General features: G+C 51.7%; 4 protein-coding genes across 7 annotated transcripts; 2 read left to right on the top strand and 2 right to left on the bottom strand.

The window, feature by feature from the left end:
• ZBTB8B (zinc finger and BTB domain containing 8B) lies at positions 796-9,270 on the bottom strand. Of its 3 annotated transcripts, none has more exons than XM_021375442.1 (4): positions 9,205-9,270; positions 8,178-9,126; positions 5,757-5,935; positions 796-5,439 (listed from the first exon to the last, which is right to left on the bottom strand). In XM_021375442.1, the coding sequence occupies exons 2-4, from the start codon at positions 9,115-9,117 to the stop codon at positions 5,128-5,130; spliced, it is 1,431 nt and encodes a 476-aa protein (XP_021231117.1). In that variant the 5' UTR covers positions 9,118-9,126; positions 9,205-9,270; the 3' UTR covers positions 796-5,127. The 3 variants fall into 3 exon arrangements, with proteins under 3 accessions (XP_021231117.1, XP_021231119.1, XP_021231118.1); XM_021375444.1 differs by having other exon boundaries at positions 5,185-5,439; positions 5,653-5,935; XM_021375443.1 differs by lacking the exons at positions 796-5,439; positions 5,757-5,935 and adding an exon at positions 6,870-7,571.
• BSDC1 (BSD domain containing 1) lies at positions 9,250-14,048 on the top strand. The gene is made up of 11 exons (XM_021375445.1): positions 9,250-9,337; positions 9,489-9,549; positions 9,965-10,081; positions 10,642-10,809; positions 10,922-10,976; positions 11,609-11,724; positions 12,027-12,095; positions 12,296-12,377; positions 12,567-13,106; positions 13,529-13,632; positions 13,947-14,048. Exons 1-11 carry the CDS (start codon positions 9,327-9,329, stop codon positions 13,977-13,979), a joined length of 1,356 nt encoding a protein of 451 aa, XP_021231120.1. The 5' UTR covers positions 9,250-9,326; the 3' UTR covers positions 13,980-14,048.
• Positions 16,085-17,353, bottom strand: TSSK3 (testis specific serine kinase 3). Its single transcript, XM_021375452.1, has 2 exons — positions 17,190-17,353; positions 16,085-16,819 (listed from the first exon to the last, which is right to left on the bottom strand). Exons 1-2 carry the CDS (start codon positions 17,332-17,334, stop codon positions 16,158-16,160), a joined length of 807 nt encoding a protein of 268 aa, XP_021231127.1. The 5' UTR covers positions 17,335-17,353; the 3' UTR covers positions 16,085-16,157.
• Positions 17,514-18,403, top strand: FAM229A (family with sequence similarity 229 member A). Of its 2 annotated transcripts, none has more exons than XM_021375454.1 (3): positions 17,514-17,563; positions 18,025-18,162; positions 18,282-18,403. In XM_021375454.1, the coding sequence occupies exons 1-3, from the start codon at positions 17,514-17,516 to the stop codon at positions 18,382-18,384; spliced, it is 291 nt and encodes a 96-aa protein (XP_021231129.1). In that variant the 3' UTR covers positions 18,385-18,403. The 2 variants fall into 2 exon arrangements, 1 of the variants encoding a protein (XP_021231129.1); XR_002432477.1 differs by having other exon boundaries at positions 17,536-17,614.

The raw sequence follows: 18,720 nt of genomic DNA, 5'->3' as shown, positions 1-18,720 counted from the left end.
ATTCCTAATCCTGTACCAACAATGGAAAACTGGTTTGGTGGATTTTTCACACCCAACCCAGCTTCCCATCATATCTAGAATTGTGAGTAAATTCCTGTGCAGCTCATCTGCGCTGATGACTTAGACCTCGCTCTGAATACTTCATTGTCCCCACACTATGGGCAGGCTTGCTGACAGCCCCTCATCTGCTCGCTGGCCCCGCTCGAGGCTGTTTGCCTTCTCCCTCTCCTGCCCTCCCCCAGAAAAGAACCATTCACAAGCGACATTGTGAAGGAGTGGAACGCTCCTTTTCACCTTTTGAGCCAGGTGGACAGGAGCAGGGACGGGTGCTCTGGTGTCCTCCCTCTCCCATGCTGCTCGGATTGCTTACTGCTACCACACGTTGGTGCTGAGCGAGGGGATGGCTCCTGCACAGCTCTGGCCATTGCCAACTCTGGCCACCAAAGCCTGTGGTGGCCCACTGGGGAGACAAGCTGACAGAGCTGCTCTAAGTAGTATTTGAAATCCATCAGTTAGGACACTGTGCGTACATATTACCTTTCGCTATACCTCACCACTTATTAATTACAAATCATTTCTATGTTCACAGGATTTCAATTATTATCTGCATGTTCCTTCTGAATCCAGCTCTTCTCTGCTCTTCTCTAAAGTAACCCAGCCTAATCTACTCTAAATTACATTTCCAGTTTTAAAAAATTCTCACAGGCTTACTACCAGGTCTTCTAATTAACTACAGTCCTCCCTTTCAATGGAAAGTTGAAAAAAATTTTAAAAAAAATTACACTTACAGTGAGATTAATATTTAACACTTTATGTTCTTTAACCATAAAAGAACTAGACTACATACAACAACATACATAGTGCATATATTTAACGTACCACAAAGAAAACTCAGTCATCCACCACTGTAGAAAGTTAGAGAAAGCACTTAAATGTATTTTATCCCCACCCCTTAAAAAGGGTAAATTTCCTGGGTGGTGGGTTTGTACATTAATTCTGTTTTACAAAGAGCACTCCATGGACCCGCATGGCAGAAGTGAGACATCACAGCTCCAGCTGCAAACCCAACAGCAGCTCTGTGTGAGCACAGCTAACTGGAGCCACTGGCAAGGCTTTTGCGAGCTGGTCTCCCTTTGATTCTCATACATGCTAGGGGTATTTCCAGACATGTAGAAAACTAGAGTGTCAAACAACCCAAGAGGTAAGAAACAGACCGTCCTCAATTACTCCGTTGACACGCTAATGACGGGCGTTAATGGGAACTGAGGTTTTAGGTGCACATTAGAGGGTGCTGTTAAGTTGGACCAAAATATCTTTAATACTAATCAAAAGTTTTAATGATTAAAAAAATAATAAATGGCATTCCAGTGGGTTTGGAAATGAGAATAATTTCCAGGCTTATCTGAAAGAAAAACGTATAAAAATAAGGAACCCAATGAAATAAAAGTGATTGTATTTCACTGTAAAAAAGTGGGGGAAAGCAAGGGTTATTACATTTTTCCAACAACTCACAATATTCTAAACCAACAGATAAATACAGATTTTAAATAGACTTTAAAAGCAGGATTTTTAAAAGTCTGTATGTGAAATATCCAATGCCATTGAAAAAAAAAAAAAACAAATCTAGTTTTTTTTTCCCCATTATGCATCTTACTAACGATATTTGCCGAGATGTTCTCTAGCTAGCATCAGTGACTGCTTTCCTGTTGGAGTTTTCTTGACCAGCACGAAAAAAGAAAAGCATTGAAAAAGATTTTAAAAATTCAAGATGGTTATGAAACCACATCAGCTTGTAAGAAAACAAAGTTAGTATTAGTAATAGAAAAGATCTTCTAAAATATCCCAGGTGGCTACGGCTTAAGCTGACAGCATCCTTTTAGTTCTTCCCTACCAAGAATCTGACTTTTCCTCGCGTGGTGTGTGTCAGCAGAAGTGGATGCATTCAATTTTAACACCTAGAAACTGAAATGTGAATCTCAATGTAGACATGCTCCGATTCACTAAGTTAACTTTTCCATGGTTAAAAAAAAAAAATAAAAACCCCAAAGCAACCCTGTCAGAGCTTTATTTTCTAGACAATCAGAAAGCTCAAGAATGCTCCAAGATCCACAAATATAAAGTCACTTCTACAAAGTTAGATTTATGAGAATCATCACTTAGACTAGATGAAAGGACTCCAGTTATGAAACTGCCTTACAAAACATCAGTAAATTAAATTACCACATCTGGAAGATTTACAAGGTCCTGCACCAATAGGTTAAATGCACTGTGAATAGCAGTGCAGCATCTATTCCTCCATGAAACACAGTGCAATTGTGTGCAAGGTATGCTAAACATATGCTCCTAAACAAACTCAGTTACATGGAGCTAAGACTTTTAAATATGTATTCTGTGTGACCTTTAAAAACTTGGAGAAAGAGATTATATTAGAAATGAGTTCTGTAAAACATTTTTGATTTTTTTCATTAAGCACCATATGAATGTTTTATAGCACATCATTTTCTCAAAGCTTGTGCAGGCTGGAATTACAGTGGAAGATTTCAGGAAAACACCAAAAAAACAGGTGGAAAGCACAGCAAACACTGACATGAACATTTGGTCACAAGAATGTGGATAAACTCCATCCTCTTCTACTAAATACAAAAGCTGAAGGACTCAATTGAAAACGAAGTAGCACAATATGACAGATCAACAGGAAACATCGATTTTGGTGGTCACTTTCAATCTGGAATGCGAGCAGCACCCACCCCCACCCCTACTCAGAGCCACACAAACCATAACACAGCTCCATTCTCTATGCACAAGACACACAAGAACAACCTCTAAGACCAAAGAAAGCGGATTGAAGTAAAATTGCTGAAGGTCTCTGCAGTCATTCCTGCAGCTTTTCTTACAGACTTTCACAAGAGCTTCACTTTCCCTTCTCTGAACGCCTTTCAGTTTCAGAGTTAGCTGCCCTGCTTCTCAGCACAGCTCAGCCACGTGGTACGAGAACCTTCTGAGTTCCATCGCAGCGCACCAGCCAGAACCGTGCTCAGCTGAGATTCCATGTCTAGTTGCCTCTACCAATATTTACAATGACTTGGCATCTTCATGCTAGAATGACCAGTCCTGCTGCCTTGGGATGCCCGGTCACTAAATATCATTGTGGATCCCTATTTACATTCTTATCTCACTTTCATTAGTGAGCTAGTCTCCTAACAAACACAGACAATGTGACTTTTTCAGGTGTTCTTACTCACAGAAGTCCTTCCAATACCAGATAATCAGATACCAGAAAAACACCCTCTGAAGTTGCATGTTTTCAACAAAAATAGAACAGCAATTCAACAGGTTGGTACTCGTAGGCTGCAGGTGGCATTTCCGTGCATGCTGGCACCACTTAAAGGCAACGCTTTGTTCCCGTTTCCAAAAGTGCTTCGGACCCAAAATGACAACGGAATTGTCAGAGGAGCTCAGCTCCAAATCTGGCATCTGCACAATACAGTCTTAAGTTGGATGAGTAATAAAGGGGACTAGAGACCTGGATTCTTTTTGTCTTGTCCCAGTGAGATTTTTCAAGGTGCCACTATGACACTGTTCACTATTACAAACTAAAAGTTACAGATGATCTGGAACTACTGAAAACTTATTCAGCTTAAGTTACAGAAAATAAACGCAGCAAGTGATGCCAGTATCTTCATGTAAAGGTGGGAGGAACTGCTCGTTCTTCATCAGCCTTGCCTAGTTAGTCTTCTGATCTAGCATTTCAGCTAGAAAGACTCATGCACAATTTGCCTTTTCCTTAAACACCTATGAACAAAACAGCAAAGCTGCTTAAGAGTATCTTTCAGTTCTGTCTCTTCTTTAGGGAACAGTAGGTCACCGTGCAAACAGAATTTCTGTTGGTGTTTTCTTCTAAAGCTTCCCAGGCTGATTTTTCATAACTTATGTTAACTCAGTTTTACCTGGAAAGGTAAAAATCTCACCTCATCTGAAAGCCAACCTTTATCTCTGCCAGCAATGAAACAATGGAGTTTAAAAACCCCAATAGTGGTATGAATTTATACAGCAATACAGACTGTGAAAAAGATTGCTAAAGACTGAAAGAAAGCAGAGGAAAAGATTTGCATACAAGAGATTAGCAATGAATTCTTGACATTTCCCAGCCAATTGCTTCTATAAAGGTACACTGTGCTGTTTCACATGCAGAGCTCACTGACCTTCATTTAACCATTCCTCAGCCACATCAGCTGTGAATCCGATGAGTTACTGTGCTGGAATTGGAATTCCCCAGTAACCTGATGGATAGCTCTTAACTTCTGCTGTGAACAGCTGAAGAGAACTGGGCAGTTCACTTAGTCTAAGCTGAGAGACCAAGACAACAGACACCACTACCTGTGCTTAGTACTTCTTGAGCCAAAACTGCTGGTGTCTAAGTGACATCAAGGACACACCTGAAGAGCTGCAGTCTGAGCTCTTGAAAGACGAAGATGCAGTAAAAGCAATTCGGAAAGAGAAACTTGTTCTCTAAACACTTGTAGTTAAGGATATGTGAAATGTATTTATTCTTACTTTCTATGCTTTCAGTAGCAGCATATTTTTGTTATCCTGGCGTGTCTGCCCTGGTTTCCAGGTCACAGTAAGTCTATGAAAAGACGCAAGGTTTACAGTTCAGATAATACTGTCCTAATACAGAAAGATCACAACTTAGTTTAGAAAAGTCCAAGGTAAGGACGAAAACCACATTTCTTCTAATCTAATCTTCAGGGAGACGGTGGTGTCCCTTTCAGACCAGGGATTAGGAACATGACATTATTTGAAGAAACCTGCTATGAAAACAACAGGTGTCCTGCCTACAAAACGCTGCCTCTCCCTCGAAACCAGGAGGCAGAGACACAGCTGGAGATTGCTCAGATAAAACCTCTGCGAACCCCAGGCAGAAGATTCTTCACAGAATTCTGGTGCACAGCACTGAAAACTTAGAAGTATTAAGAACTCTAATTCTTCCCATTCTTCTATTAAAAAATTGAATAATAATTTAAAAAAAACAGCTCAGTCTCACTAACTGGATAAACACAAAGTTTTCTGTTGCAGACCAACCACTGTCAGAGAGAGACTTTCAATCCTCCCCACCTCCTCCCACTGCTACGTGAGCGTTTCTCGGTCTGATAAGCTCCTGGGGATTTCCTGCTTGTCCTCAGCATCATCATCATCAGCGGGATCGTTCTCCTCCCCAGACTCCACGTATATGGGCCAGTCATTATCCGTATCGCCCTTCTCCTGGCCCTCTGATGATGGTTCCATCAGGCTGAGGTTAATGGGCATCGAGTCCTCATGCGTGGTGGTCACACAAGTGCAGCTGTCACACAAGCCAAAGCGTCGTAATCCTTGAGACAGGCTGCTCGTGAATGTTCTCCTGCAACCTTTACAGATAATCGGCTTATTTGATCGATGCACCTGAAGTTAAGAAGAAAATGTTATGGTAAAAAAGGCAATTCATAGCTTTGGCTGTTTCTAGGATGCTGGCTTGCACATATTCCTAAAACAAACATGTACAGTTAAGCTACGGGGCAGCAACTCTACCATGCTTCCAGCAACAGAAATGTGGGGCTATGTAAGTACTAACAAATCAAACATTAGTTGCTCAAACTTATCATTAACAAAGCTTACCTCGCAATGGCAACAATCTTTGTCCGAGATGTTTTGGGAAACGTGATCGGGAAACAACAAAACCAGTCTGCTTTAAGAAGTTTCCAATAATCCTCCACACTTACACTTAAAGCGTGACTCCGGAGGTGCTCCTGCCGAGTGAAACGTTTCCCACACGTCTCACAGGGGTAGGGTCTCTCCCCGGTGTGAGAGCGGATGTGCCGTTTCAGTATTCCCTTCTGCTTTGCCGTGTAGGGGCAGAACGGACATTTGTGAAGCTTGATTGGCACAACTAACACATCACCTTTTGGAAAAGAAAACAGCGCATTAGGGTAGGCAGCTCAGCAATGTTAGCCACGTTGGCTCCTTGTCCTCACTGTAAATCTGAGTCAGGATAATGGCATTTCCCACTCTCTTTGTATTTGGCTTACCTGGAATTTCTGTGTTGTGCAATTGCAAAAACCTTTGACGATGGTCGAGCCCCTCGACAATCAGTTTGCTACGGGTCTGAGCGGGTTGGCTCACATCAACAAGTTCACTTTATTTTTAAGAAGTTTGGTGCTCAGAAGTTGCTTTTAGTGCACTGTGGTCACTGCCATAAAGTCTCTCTCTCCATGCAAAAACAGAGAATTAAATTTGAAGATCTCCTTTTACATATCCATGAGTATTCCCAATTTTTTTCAGCATCAGCCTAGATATGAGCTATCATTCCAGCATAAAGGTTTAGATGTTACACTGAAAGATTAGTTTTCTCCAACATTTCAGCTTCAAAGAAGTATTGGCATATTCAGCTCTTTAGTAGCTACACACTATTAGCAGAACTGCAGAACATTGCTCTTACTGGGTTTTGCCAAACTCAGCCTCAAAAAAGAAAAAAGTGTCTGGTAACAGCAGGTCACCATCAAGTGAAATTGATCCCACCCTTCTGGACCTCCCTCCCGGGCACTCAGAGCTCCATGTACAAAACCAACAGCAGGCTGCGGATTTGCCCTGCTCCCAAACTCTAGAGGTGGCTGTCTGCCCTCCACCAGCTGTGAAAGGGTCAGGGTGACTGGAACAGATACAGACACTTGAAAGCAAGTGGCACTCTCTCATTTGGCAGCTTGAATGCACGAGCACACCGTTCTTTTATCAGGACTACACATTTGTCATTGCCGGTGTCCTGGAGAATGCTGAAGACAGCAGGAGCACTAAGGGCTGAGAACTATTTCCCTCCTACCACCTGCTTATGATGTTCATTTTTTTTTTGGTACTCCTATTTAAAGCACATCTAGGATTAAAATTTCTAATAAATACCTGATGTTCTCTACCAAATTTTAGAATGTTTCCTTTTTAATGAAATATCAACGATCCAAAGATTTAAGGAGGGGAAGTAAGCAAACTGTGTTAGATGCTCTCACCTCGCTACTCACAAACCGCAGACGTGATCTCATGACTGCACGCTGTTCTGTAACACCAGTCTTTTGTTGACCCTAAGACTGGATTAGTGACTGTACCAGGAGTTATTACCTAAAAGCACTGGGGGAATATACTGGTTTTATTGGTTTTAAGATCACAGTTGCATACTTGAGCTGGAGAGAGCTTGCTATCTAGAACAGAACATTCCATGAACGAATTCCTTTCTGCTGCCTGCACCAATGTTCCGTTTGCCACATCCTCAGCAGTTTTGTCACGCGCAGTGTGTGCCAGTTGCCTCCCTTCTTCGTAAGACAGTTTGGACGGGGTAAGCTGTTTGCCAACATTACTGTAAGCAGATAAAACACCCAAATCCTTTGAGTCCATTTCAGGAGAAACGCTCAAGGACACGACCACCTTCTTCTCCAGGTCCCTGACATTGCTGCTAGGAGGCATTCCTGCCAGCGCGGGACATCCCAACGGGCACCGGGCTTGGGAAAGCAGCAGGACCTCAGGTGACCAGCAGATGAAAAACGAGTCTGCCTCTGGAAGTGAAAGTTAAGTCTTTATGCAACACCACGGGTTAAAGCTTTCCATGTTCTCAATAGACATTCTAGGTAACATCACTGAACAACATCGATTTCTGTCTTTTTGAAGGTCAAAGGAAGTAACAGCAAACAGACTGCTGGCCTGCAACCGATTAACGGGAAGGAGCTCCAGGGGAAGAAGCTAATTCTGGTGTATCAGCTTATCCAGAACACCCCTCCTGGAGCAGCCCAACTTATCTTCCCGCTTGTGCTTTTAAAAAAGAATTATCTTCTCACAATTCCGGTGTTTTAAATTTGCCTGCCATTCAACAAGGTCCCAGATGAGACTGTTTAGAGGGTCACCAACACCGAGCTCCAGAACCTGTTTCAAAGAGACTGTGGAACCTATTACAAATACTTACCTTCCAAATGCTGCACTGAACAAATGAGTGCAGCTTTCATTTGAAGTCCAGAACAACAGTTTATTTCACTATGGCATAACATTCAGCAACGTATTCCTGAACGAGAAAGAGTAACAGAGGTCACACGACAAAGCGGTTTCCTCACCAGTCACACCGACTGTGTGATTCCTCACCAATCACACCGACCCTCGAGTCCTCTCACCTGTGTCCTCACCGTACCAGTCGCTGTGAATGTCCATCATGGAGCTCATGGCTACCCCCGCATCCTCCGGCCTACCCTCAAAGCCCCGAACAAAGTGATGAACTACGTCATCCTTCCTCTGAGCCGAGCTGTTGCGCAACAAGGCCTCTAGGAACTGTTTCATGTGATAGTTATTGCAAGCCAGGTCCATCGCCTGCCCTCCGTGCAGCCCCTCTTCCATCTGCTCCAGAGACAACGGCGTTGGGAACTGCTGCAGCCGCCCACCCACCTCCACCTCTACCTCATCTGCATCAAACTCCACCTTGGGTTCCACCCCCTTGGGCAGGGAAGAGTTGGCATCATCTGGGGAGTCGCCGCCCCCGGGGTCCCTCACCACCAGCTCCAGGGGATGGCAGCTGGCGCACTCGCCGCAGGGAGGGTCGCCCTGGCACTCCGCGATCCTCTCCTTCTCCCGCAGGGCTGAGGCGGAGCCCTGGCCCTTGGCGCCGTGCGAGGGGCCCTCTCTTGCGGAGCCTCCGCTCCCGCTGTCAGCCTGGTAGAAAGCGGCTTCCCTCTCTATTTTCCTGCAAATATCTAGCGAGGACCTTATGTAGGTTTTGCAGAAGTTGACCACGTCTGTCATTTGCAAGTAGCTAGCCGCAGACATGACCTCGATGACGTTCTCCCCACAGAGATCCAGCTTCCCGGAGTAAAGGAAATCCAGGATGACGGAGAAAGCCTCCGATGTGACAATGTCCAGGGAGGCCGTGCTGTGCCGCCCGCTGTCCTGTATGTAGTGAATCAGCAAAGCCCTAAAGTAGCCGCTGTTGGCAAACAGAATGTTTTTGTGCGCTTTGAAGATCCTCCCCTCCACGATGATGCTGCAGTCACAGAAGAAGTCCCTCTTGCGCTGCTCGTTGAGCTCTCCCAGCAGCTTGGTGTAGTACGACTGCATCTCCATGGCCACGTGCTGCGGGCGGAAAGGAACCGTCAGAAAGAACCGAACCCGCACAGCGCTAACCCAGCCCCACCACCGCCACCCACTCACCTCCCCGCGCCGCCGTGCCTTCCCGGAAGCAGGAAGTGGCGCTCCCGGAACTCCGCCCCCCGCGGAAGGCGGGACTCGCGAGGTGAGGGGTCAGTAAATATTGGTGACGTCACGCCGCCAAGATGGCGGAAGGGTGAGTGCGGGGCTGCCGAGCAGCGGCTGCGCCGGGCCCAGGCGGCGGGGGCTGCGCTACAGGGGCTGCGGGCGGGACTGCCCCGGTGGTGCTGGGCTGGGGGGAGCAGGGCTTGGGGGTTGGCCCGGCTGATGTGCGTGCTCCTTGGCAGGGAGGACGCGGGCTGGTGGCGGAGCTGGCTGCAGCAGAGCTACCAGGCCGTCAAGGAGAAGGTAAAGCGGCCCCGAGGCCTCGCGGAACGGCTGCAGGCTGGGAGCCGGGCGCGGGGCGGGGGGGGGGAGCCGGGGTCGGCAGCTCCCTGAGCCGGGCAGGTGTGTGCCCGCAGCATCGCGTTCTGATGTGTAACTTCCTGCGCGTGACAGTGTTGCTTATGTCAATTATACAAGACTCAATGCAAGCTTTTCCACGCCCAGGTTTTTTTTCCTACTTTTAACTTAAAAAATACTCTGACATGTTCTGTGTATGGCTGTTTCCCGTTGTTATTCTGGTTACTGCAGTTTTACCTCTTGCACGAGTTGGGGTAAAGGCTCCTGTGTTTCATTTCTGTGAGTGCGAGGTGTTCCCAGTGCAACCATAGCTTTGATCGAGACCAAAAGATTAGGCAGTCTGCTTCTTGTCTTCCTGCAGTCCACAGAAGCTTTAGAATTCATGAAGCGGGACCTGGCTGAGTTCACTCAAGTTGTGCAGCATGACACAGCCTGCACGATCGCTGCTACCGCCAGCGTGGTCAAGGACAAACTGGCAGTGAGTATAGGAGCAAGAGTGCTGGGTTCCTCCTGTAGAAAGCAGAACGGGGTGAATAAGACCTACCTGCAGCTGGCATATCCCTCCTTCCTCTCAGGACACAATCCTCCCCTTACAGATCTAGTGCTGAGTGGGATTTTCTCACTGTAATGATGAAGAAGCTTTGGGTATCAGTGAGGGAAGGTTACCAGTGCTTTCTTTCTACCTGTGTGCTGTGCAGGCATGTTACTGGCAGCGTCACTGTGGTGTGACATCGGACCTTTGCACAACTTGTCAGCTCTGCACAGCTGTTTCTGTGCCGGTCTTTGAGCCTGACTGCCTTTCCCCTCAAAGTCCAGGCGCTGTTTCCAAGCAACCCATTGTGAAGGACAGCCTGCCCCACCACCACCCGGGGCCAGTGACTGCCACCACACCCTTTGCCCAGCCCTGGCCACAAGTCATCTCAGCACATTTTTGGAGGGAGAGAAATCCTTCTTCCTTAAAAGAGACTGACCAGAAAAGAGACTGGTCCAGCTGCTTCAGGTGCTGTTTCTTACACTATGTCACTATTCTTTTTCAAGAGGACAGAAGCTTCTGGTGCGACTGAAAAAGTGAGGAAGGGGATCTCTGACTTCCTGGGTGTCATCTCGGACACATTTGCTCCCTCACCAGACAAGACCATTGACTGCGATGTCATAACGTTGATGGCAACACCCACAGGTACCACAGAGCCCTATGACAGTGCAAAGGTGAGTGCCCCAGCTCCAAGCTTCCTCCCAGTACTGATCCCCAAGCCTGTCCTCCCCTGTCCTGCTGCTACTCCTCCACTGATGGCTTCTCCGTATATGTGTTCTCCTCCAGGCTCGCCTCTACAGCCTGCAGTCAGACCCAGCCACCTACTGCAATGAACCTGACGGTACGGAGCCCTGGCAGCTCTGCTGAGAAAAACTGGCCTGGTGCGGGGTCTGTGGGCCACCCCAAACTGCAGAGCCTTTCAGCAGTGGGCCTGCTGGCTGCCTGTAGGCAGGGTCACCTGTGGTAGGAAGCAGGCCTATCTGCTGCCTTGAGGACTAGCTTAGGTTGAGTTTTCTGGATTGGTTTAAACAGCTTCTGCAGCTGGTGCTATCCTATGAGGTGGGCTCAGAGATCGGAGTCTCCCTCTCAGTCTCCCCTGAGACTGGTGCCTGTCAAGTAGCCGTGAGCAGCAGCACTGCTCTTTCCCTCTGGGAACAGGGAGTGCATGGCAAATGGGTGGAAGTGTGTGCACCTCTCTAGGCCATGACTGCTTTTGGCTTGAAAATGCTCTTCCTCCCTTCCTTTCTCTGCTTTGACTGCACGCTGCTTGTGAATCCCCTCCCGCCTGTTGTGCAAGTTTGAGGCCGCACGAAGGAGGTGTGCTCATCTCAGGGCTGCCTGTCTTGTACTCCTGCCTTTCCTTGCCTGACTCTCACTCACCTCATCTCGTCTGGAGTATCTTTTCAAAGAAACTTCCTGAAACTGTGCCCTATTTATGCCAAAGATTGTTATCTCTGTTCTTGTCCTACGCAGGCCCTGCTGAGCTTCTTGAAGCCTGGCTCTCCCAGTTTAGTCTGGAAGAGAAGAAAGTGGAGATTGCAGAGCTGCTGGCAACCAGCCCTTCCATCCGGTCTCTCTACACTAAAATGGTATGGCCCTTGGTGCTGTAGCAGGCAAGTTCTGACCTGGGATGTGGTTCCCACCTGAGCCCTTAGGAGCTGGTGGCAGAAAGGAGTACAGTTGCACGGCAGCGTTGTATTCTGCCCCCACTTGTTTTTCGTGGGCCTGGAACAGAAGTTCCTCTGTGGCTGTCTGATGTGTGTCTGAGCATCTGTTGGTGTGAACCTCGTGCTTATTCCCAAGTCTGTGTGCCTGGAAATGCTGGTGCCTTGTGCAGGTTACAGTGGTTCCTGTAAGGCTCGTGACCTTGCCCTTCCTGTGCTGTTCCCAGGTCCCTGCAGCCGTTTCCCATTCAGAGTTCTGGCAGCGCTACTTCTATAAAGTGCATCGCCTGGAGCAGGTAGGTTGGGAGGTGGGTGTTTCTCCCAGTGTGTGGGCACTCCAGCCAGGGTGCTCACTAAGGCAGATTGAAGAGGTAGAAGGTTCTTTTCCTGGAAAAGCAGGGCTCTGGGCTGCCTTCTGTGTCTCTGGTGTTGCTGATGTTCCTGGGGAAAGAAAGGTCCAGGACACGAGCAACTGCTGATGTCGAGTTCCCTGCAGGATGAAGTCCGGAGGGAGGCTCTGAAGCAGCGTGCGGAGCAGAGCATTCACCAAGAGGAGCCAGGCTGGGAAGAGGATGAAGGTGGGTTAGCTGGTGGAGGGGGTTCTGTGGGCAGCCTTGCGCAGGCGTCAGCAATCTGTGTTAGAGAAGGTGGCATCTTCTTGCTCCCACAAATTCAGCTCCTGGCCCAGCTTTAGCCAAAACCGCTGCACTGTCAATTGCTGCTGCACTTGCTGAAACATCTCTTGCTTCTCTTCTGCCTTCTTACAGAGGAGTTCTTGGGGATGTCACCCCTGCCTTGTGCAAACGTGAAATTTCTGCAAGCAACAGAGAAAGCATCTGCTCCTGCAGCCCCGGAGGGAAGCCACCCCTCTGTTCACAAGGGACCCTCGGAGGAAAGCTGGGCCATCCTCCCTCCTGAGCTGGCCCCAGCAGAGGGGAGCCCCTCTGAGAGCAGTGAGAGCGTCTCCCTTGTGACTCAGATTGCAAACCCTGCCTCTGTGCCTGCTGTGCAGCTACAGACTGGAGTGCAGCCATCTGGGGACAGAGACCTCTCCCAGAGGCTGCTGGAGGCCACCTCGGAAGAGCAGAGCCCGCTGCCAAAGCCCCCCGAAGCCGGGCATCCCTCTGCACCTGCCCAGGAGCCAGCAGCATGCTCAGAGCAACCGGCTGTTACAGCACCCAAAGAGGTGGAGAGCAAAGCCCAAGGCAGGACAGAGACTCTGAAAGAGGAAGGACCAACAGATCTACGGATCTTTGAGCTGAACTCTGACAGTGGGAAGTCCACCCCCTCCAACAACGGCAAGAAAGGTGCGTGTGGACCAGCTGCAGGCCTGGAAACCTGCGTGGCAGCTTTTCAGGAAAGGGCTCAGGGTTGAAATGGAAAGCTGGGTGCGGGCTCTTGGGCTTGGAGCTCTAATGCTGGTCATGCAGATAATGGGGTCAGTTCAGTGTTTCTGATGACTTCTGACAAAACATTAAGACAAGCTAACAGTCCTAATTCAGCTGTAGAGAGATTTTCTGTGCTGCAGATCTCTGTCCTGGCCCATTGTTTTCTGAATTGCTGTCTAGAACATATCAAAAGCCAAGCCCGGATTCTTTGCTTTTGTGATAAGGGAGGGAGGGGAAAAGAAATCAAAAGTGTCTGCTGAGCAGAGCAGCTTCTGCTTTGGGAGGGCCCCTGGAGAGCACGTACAGCCCCAGTGGCTCAGCTGTGGTGTTCGTGGTTACAGGTTCCAGCACCGATATCAGCGAGGACTGGGAAAAGGACTTTGATTTGGATATGACTGAAGAGGAGGTGCAGCTGGCGCTGTCGAAGGTGGAAGTGTCTGGGGAGGTGAGTCGGGGGAGGCAATCACTCACATGGGTGAGAACTCTGCTCCCAGAGAGCGCCAGCATTCATCAGCTCCACGGGGACACGGGAGTCGTGGGGATCAGCTGGAGCAGAGAGCGGCTTCTAGACGTGCCCGGTGAGGGAGGAGTGTGTGGGTTCCCCAGGGGGAGCGTGGCAAACTCATCCCTGTTGTGTGAATGTGGAGCTGGTGGCAATGTCAGGCTTTGCACTGACTCGGGTGCCCTGGGCTGAAGGATTTCTCAGCAGATGGCTGCCAGGTTGCAGAAACAATTGAGGGATGTTATTCTTGTTTGCAGCTGGAAGATGAAGAGTGGGAAGACTGGGAATAAAGTAACAGCTTCCAGCGTATCACAGGCTCATTTCCACCATCGAATGTGAATTAAATCACAGACCGGCTATTCCTTTGTGTGTAACTGTGCTGGGGATTGCAGCTCCTGGCTGGAGGAGTTTCACTCCTGCTAAATCCTGTGGGCAACTCAAACAACCCCTTCGGACCCGGAGGAGGGGGAAGAAGCGGGAATTTGCTCGTACACTGAGCTCCCAGGGAGCTCATCTTCTCAGTAGGTCTGAGAGAGTGGCGAGGCCAAAACTGACAGCCCCCAAAGTGTCAGGTGGAGGCAGATGCAATGCTGGGAGGGGTGAGTGGGCACTTGGGCAGCTGGCAGGATTGCTCAGTGCTGCCGGACTGCGTGTTGGGGGTGTGTGTGTGTGTGTGTGTGTGTGTGTGATCTGTGGTGCAGCAGCTCAGAGGCTCCCGGGTGCTGCTCCCGCTCTGCTCTGTGCTGCTGGCTGGTTGCCCCCGGTGTGGGGAATGGCTGGGGCTGGAGGTGCTGCAGCAGGGGTCCCGTCTGCTGCTACACTTGTTGCTGCAAAGGAAGGCAGTTGGCTTGTGGCTTTGGCCCGAAGCTGGGCCGTGCTGGAAGGAGCTAAACTCCCTGCCAAACCCCTAGCTTCTGCCTGGCTTTTTGTCTTGGAAGGTTCTTCTAATGGAAACTCCTGTCTCCTACGGCAAGAGCAACAGCTCCTCTAAGAGCCAAGGCTCGATGCTGTCCCCTTTGCAGCTAGAACAGCTGCACTGCCTTTCTCTGCTGCGTTTCGTGTACTTCCAGTTAAATTCTCCAAGCTGAGTGCTTTTGGCTTGCTCTTCTCCGAGCCTTCCTGAGTGGGCGCTGATTTGGGTCAGCCTGGGAGCAGCACCCTGCTGCAGTGGTGCCCTTTGCAAAGCTGCAGCCCGTCCCTTTGGCCACCCCAGCCACCGGGGTCACGAGCCGCTCTCTGCTCACTTGGTTTCCTTCTCTTGAGCCCCTGCGACTGCTTGCGACGCTTCCCTCGGCCCCGCCGCCCCTTTCCAGGGCAGTTCACTCTTAATGTCACGAGATGCTCCTCAGTGGAGGTCACGAGTAGAAGGTGACCCTGAAGGGCAGAGCTGTGTTTGGCCTTTTGGGAGGTGTTATACGTGCTACCTTTGTTCTGTTGCTCCTTCCAAGGCTGCTTCATTTGAGCTGTGGGTTTCCTCGTTTCTGAATTGCATTAGTGTAGGTGCTCTTGCTCTTTTTTTTCCCCCTCCCCTCCACATCTGGGGACATTCAAACGCAGCCGCCTGCGCGTGTGGGCTGGTGGCAGCACCGACTCGAGGCCCTTAACGAGAGCTTGTCCGTGCTGCAGAGCCCACGAGGTCCAGGGCCGGAGCTGCAGCTCCGCTCGCGGTGGGGTCCAGCAGGCACAGAGCCTCGAAAACCTGCGCAGCCTCTCCCTGCCATGGGCTGCGTTTGGCTGTAGCAGAAAAACCTGGGCAAGTGTGCAAGTGCTGGATGCCAGTGGGGCGGTTCCTGCTGTGGGGCTGCTGCTGGGGCAGGGCGCTCAGGGCTGTGCTTGCTCGGGTCTGAGGGTGGGAGTCAGGGCTGGAGCCGGAGCTCTGGGGCTGCAGTGCTCTCATCTGTGTCTATTTTTTTTTTTCTTTAGTCGAATTAACCACTTGGTTGTCTGTGCAATGTTCTCTGTTTGGAACTATTCCGCATCTCCCTGAGCCTTTTCTAGCTGGGGTGAAAAACCAGGAACAATTCTAACAGCTGGTAGTTTTGTAACGATGACTTTCTCCAAACCTTTTACAGACTTGCAGTTAACAGCAATTAAAGGAATTCAACAGTCAGCACCAGTGTCCTCATTTCCTTTGCCTGCAGTGGGCTGGGGACAGCTGCTTCAAGAGGGTCAACTGCTTTAAATTCCTTTTCCCTTTCCTCCCCCTCACCTCGAGGGAAGTTTGCTCCTCGGGCAGGATGCTGGGGGCTGGGGATGAGGACACGCGGGTGAATCTTGCTTGCTCTGCCCGGTTCCCTGCTGCTGAAGGCCAGGGGTGGGTAAAAATGGCTGAGTGTGAAACAGACCTTGTCTCTGCCAGCCCCAGGCCTGGCAGCACCTGGCTGGATACGTGGGAAACACTGACATCCAAATTTATTGGCATGCTAGAAGGAATCCCTGCCACGGGGAGGGAGCAGGGCGAGCGCTCCTCAGGGGCTGGCCAGCCAGGGGTGCCTGCTGACGCGCTCCACCGAGGGCCGCAGGACCATGTCTGGTTCCAGGAGCCTTTTCAGGAGGTCCTGGCACGTCCTGGAGACCCCCAGGTGCCCGGGCAGGGAGACGCCTTTCTGCTGCTGGCACAGCATCTGTGGGATGTTGGTGTCGTCGAAGGGCAGGTGGGCGCACAGCAGCACGTAGAGGACGATGCCCAAGCTCCAGATGTCGCCCTTGCGGCTGTCGTGGGGCACTCCCTGCAGCACCTCGGGCGCCGCGTAGGCCACGCTGCCGCAGAAGGTGCGGCTCAGCTCCCGGCTGCCCGCGGGGAGCTGCTTGGCGAAGCTGAAGTCCGTCAGCTTCACGGTGTGGCCCTGCAGCAGCGCGTTCTCGCACTTGAGGTCGCGGTGAGCCACCCCGCAGCCGTGGCAGTAGCGGATGGCCTCGACCAGCTGGCGGAAGAGCGTCCTGGCGCGGTGCTCGGGCAGGGGGCCCTCACGTGCCACGTAGTCGAAGATGTCCCCGTGCTCGGCCAGCTCCATCACGAGGTAGATCTTCCCGTCCATGGTCTCTAGCACCTCGTGCACGTGGATGATGTTCTTGTGGTCCAAGCGCTTGACGATCTGCAGCTCCCGGGGCAGGAATTTCTGAATGAACTCTGCCAGGAAGAGGAAAAGAGGAAAATTTGCTCTCAGTTTCTGAGCCACTGACCCCCGGCACCTCGCCTGGCTCCAGCCACGGGATGGGAGGGAGGAGGGAGGGTCGTGCCGTGGTGCCTGCTTCCTCACGGGATGCTTGTCTGGAGGGGATCTGGGCACTGCCGCTTTCAGCCGTCTCTGCAGCCAGGGGAGCCGGATTAAAGCCCCTTGGGTCACGGCCCCCCCGGCTGCTCTGCAGTGCCCTCAGCACCTACCTTCCCTGTCTGCTCTCGGGGGGGAAAGTTTGGGAAACTTACTTTCTGGCACGAATGGAAAGCCTCCAAGGAGGGGTGGTGCCTCAGCCTGGAGGCTCTGAGAGGCACCTCTTACCTTCTGGACTTGCCCTCTTATCAATTATTTTAATTGCTACTTTCTTCTGGTGCTTATTGGAAAAGGCCTCCTTCACTTTGGAGTAAGTTCCCTCCCCAATGGTTTTGCCAAGCTGGTAGCCGCTGGCAAGCAGAAACTCTTCCATGTCCTCTCACAGGCCGGGGCCGTTCAATCTCAGCTCTACCCCCAGCAACTCGACAGCAGCATCGCAGTGGCCGGGGGATCCCCGTGCCCTCCGCTGGCACGCGTAGTGCCACGAGGCCCCGCTCGCCCCGGTGGGAAGGGGCATTGAGGCACCTTTTGTAGCCTGGGCCTGCTATTGTGATGCAGCCGATGCTGCGTGAATCCCAGATGACGGATGCGCAGCAAAGTGGGTGAGTGCTCTGCCAGGCAGGGGGGATTGGGCCGTGCTGAGCGCCCGCTCGGTGAGCACCGCGAGTAGGGGGCTCGCAGGGTGGGGGAACACCGGCGGGGGGGGGGCTGCCGGGGGCCCCGTGTGCTCCCCTCCCGCTTTCCCCAGGGGGGGATCGGGGCGGGGCAGAAGGGCTTTGAGAGCGGGCGGACAGAGAACGCTTTGCTGCTGCAGAGAGGGGACCCCAGGGCTGTGCCCATGAGCGCCGTGCCAGGCCGCGCTCTTCCCCTTCTGCTGCGGCCTCGTGTCTGAGCTCAGCGCGTTCAGCGGCTCCAGCGCCTGCAGCCCAACCAGGCCGGGCTCCTTCACCTCGGGAGGGCAGCACATGGCCCCTGTGAGCCCTGGGCCGACCGCAGTGCTGGGAACGCGGAGCAGGCCCCGTGCTGCGGCTCACCTGGCTCGCGCCTGCTTCTCCCCGCTCAGAGACATCCAGGGCCTGGACATGAGCTCCCAGCAAGAGCCGCGGGCCCGGAGGTTCCCAATTGAAGCAGGCGACTGTCGCAGTGCAGCCGCAGCTTCGGAGACGCAGGAGCGGGTGGGCACCGCACGGACTGCAGGAAGGTGAGGGTCCCTGGGGCTCCTCGTGGTGCCGCGTGCTGTGCCGTGCTGTACCATGCTGTACCATGCTGTGTTGTGCTGTGCTGTGCCGTGTCCCCATGCTCACCCCACTCTCCCTGCAGGCAGCTGCGGCGCTGCCCCGCGAACCACTGCCTGACGCTGCCCCACGTCCCCATTGATGTCTTCATTGCCATGGGAGGGAACTGCCGGCCACGCGCCACCTGATGCCGCCGCGCCACACAGCCCGGGAGCAGCGAGGGACGCGGATCCTTTATGCACTTTGTAAAGAAAGGACGTCCTACAGCGTTCCCGCGTGTCCTGCTCTGGGTCACTGAGCCGCGTGTCGCGGTGGGGCTGCGTGCCCCCAACGCTTCCCCGGGGGTCCCGGGGCCGCGCGCTCCCGGCTCAGCGCGGCCACGGGGGCGGCCCGCGGGCGGGGCACGGCGCCGGGAACGGGGCTGCGAGCGGAACGGAGGGGATGGGGCTGAGGAAACCGGAGACGGCGCGTCAGGAGAGGACGGCGCCGAGGGGACGCGGCCGACGAGCGGGACCCGCACGCGG

This window comes from Numida meleagris, chromosome 22, assembly GCF_002078875.1.
Source record: "Numida meleagris isolate 19003 breed g44 Domestic line chromosome 22, NumMel1.0, whole genome shotgun sequence".
In the NCBI taxonomy this organism is placed as follows: domain Eukaryota; kingdom Metazoa; phylum Chordata; class Aves; order Galliformes; family Numididae; genus Numida; species Numida meleagris.
Note: the sequence above shows the minus strand (reverse complement) of the source record. Positions and strands in the feature narration are given on the sequence as shown.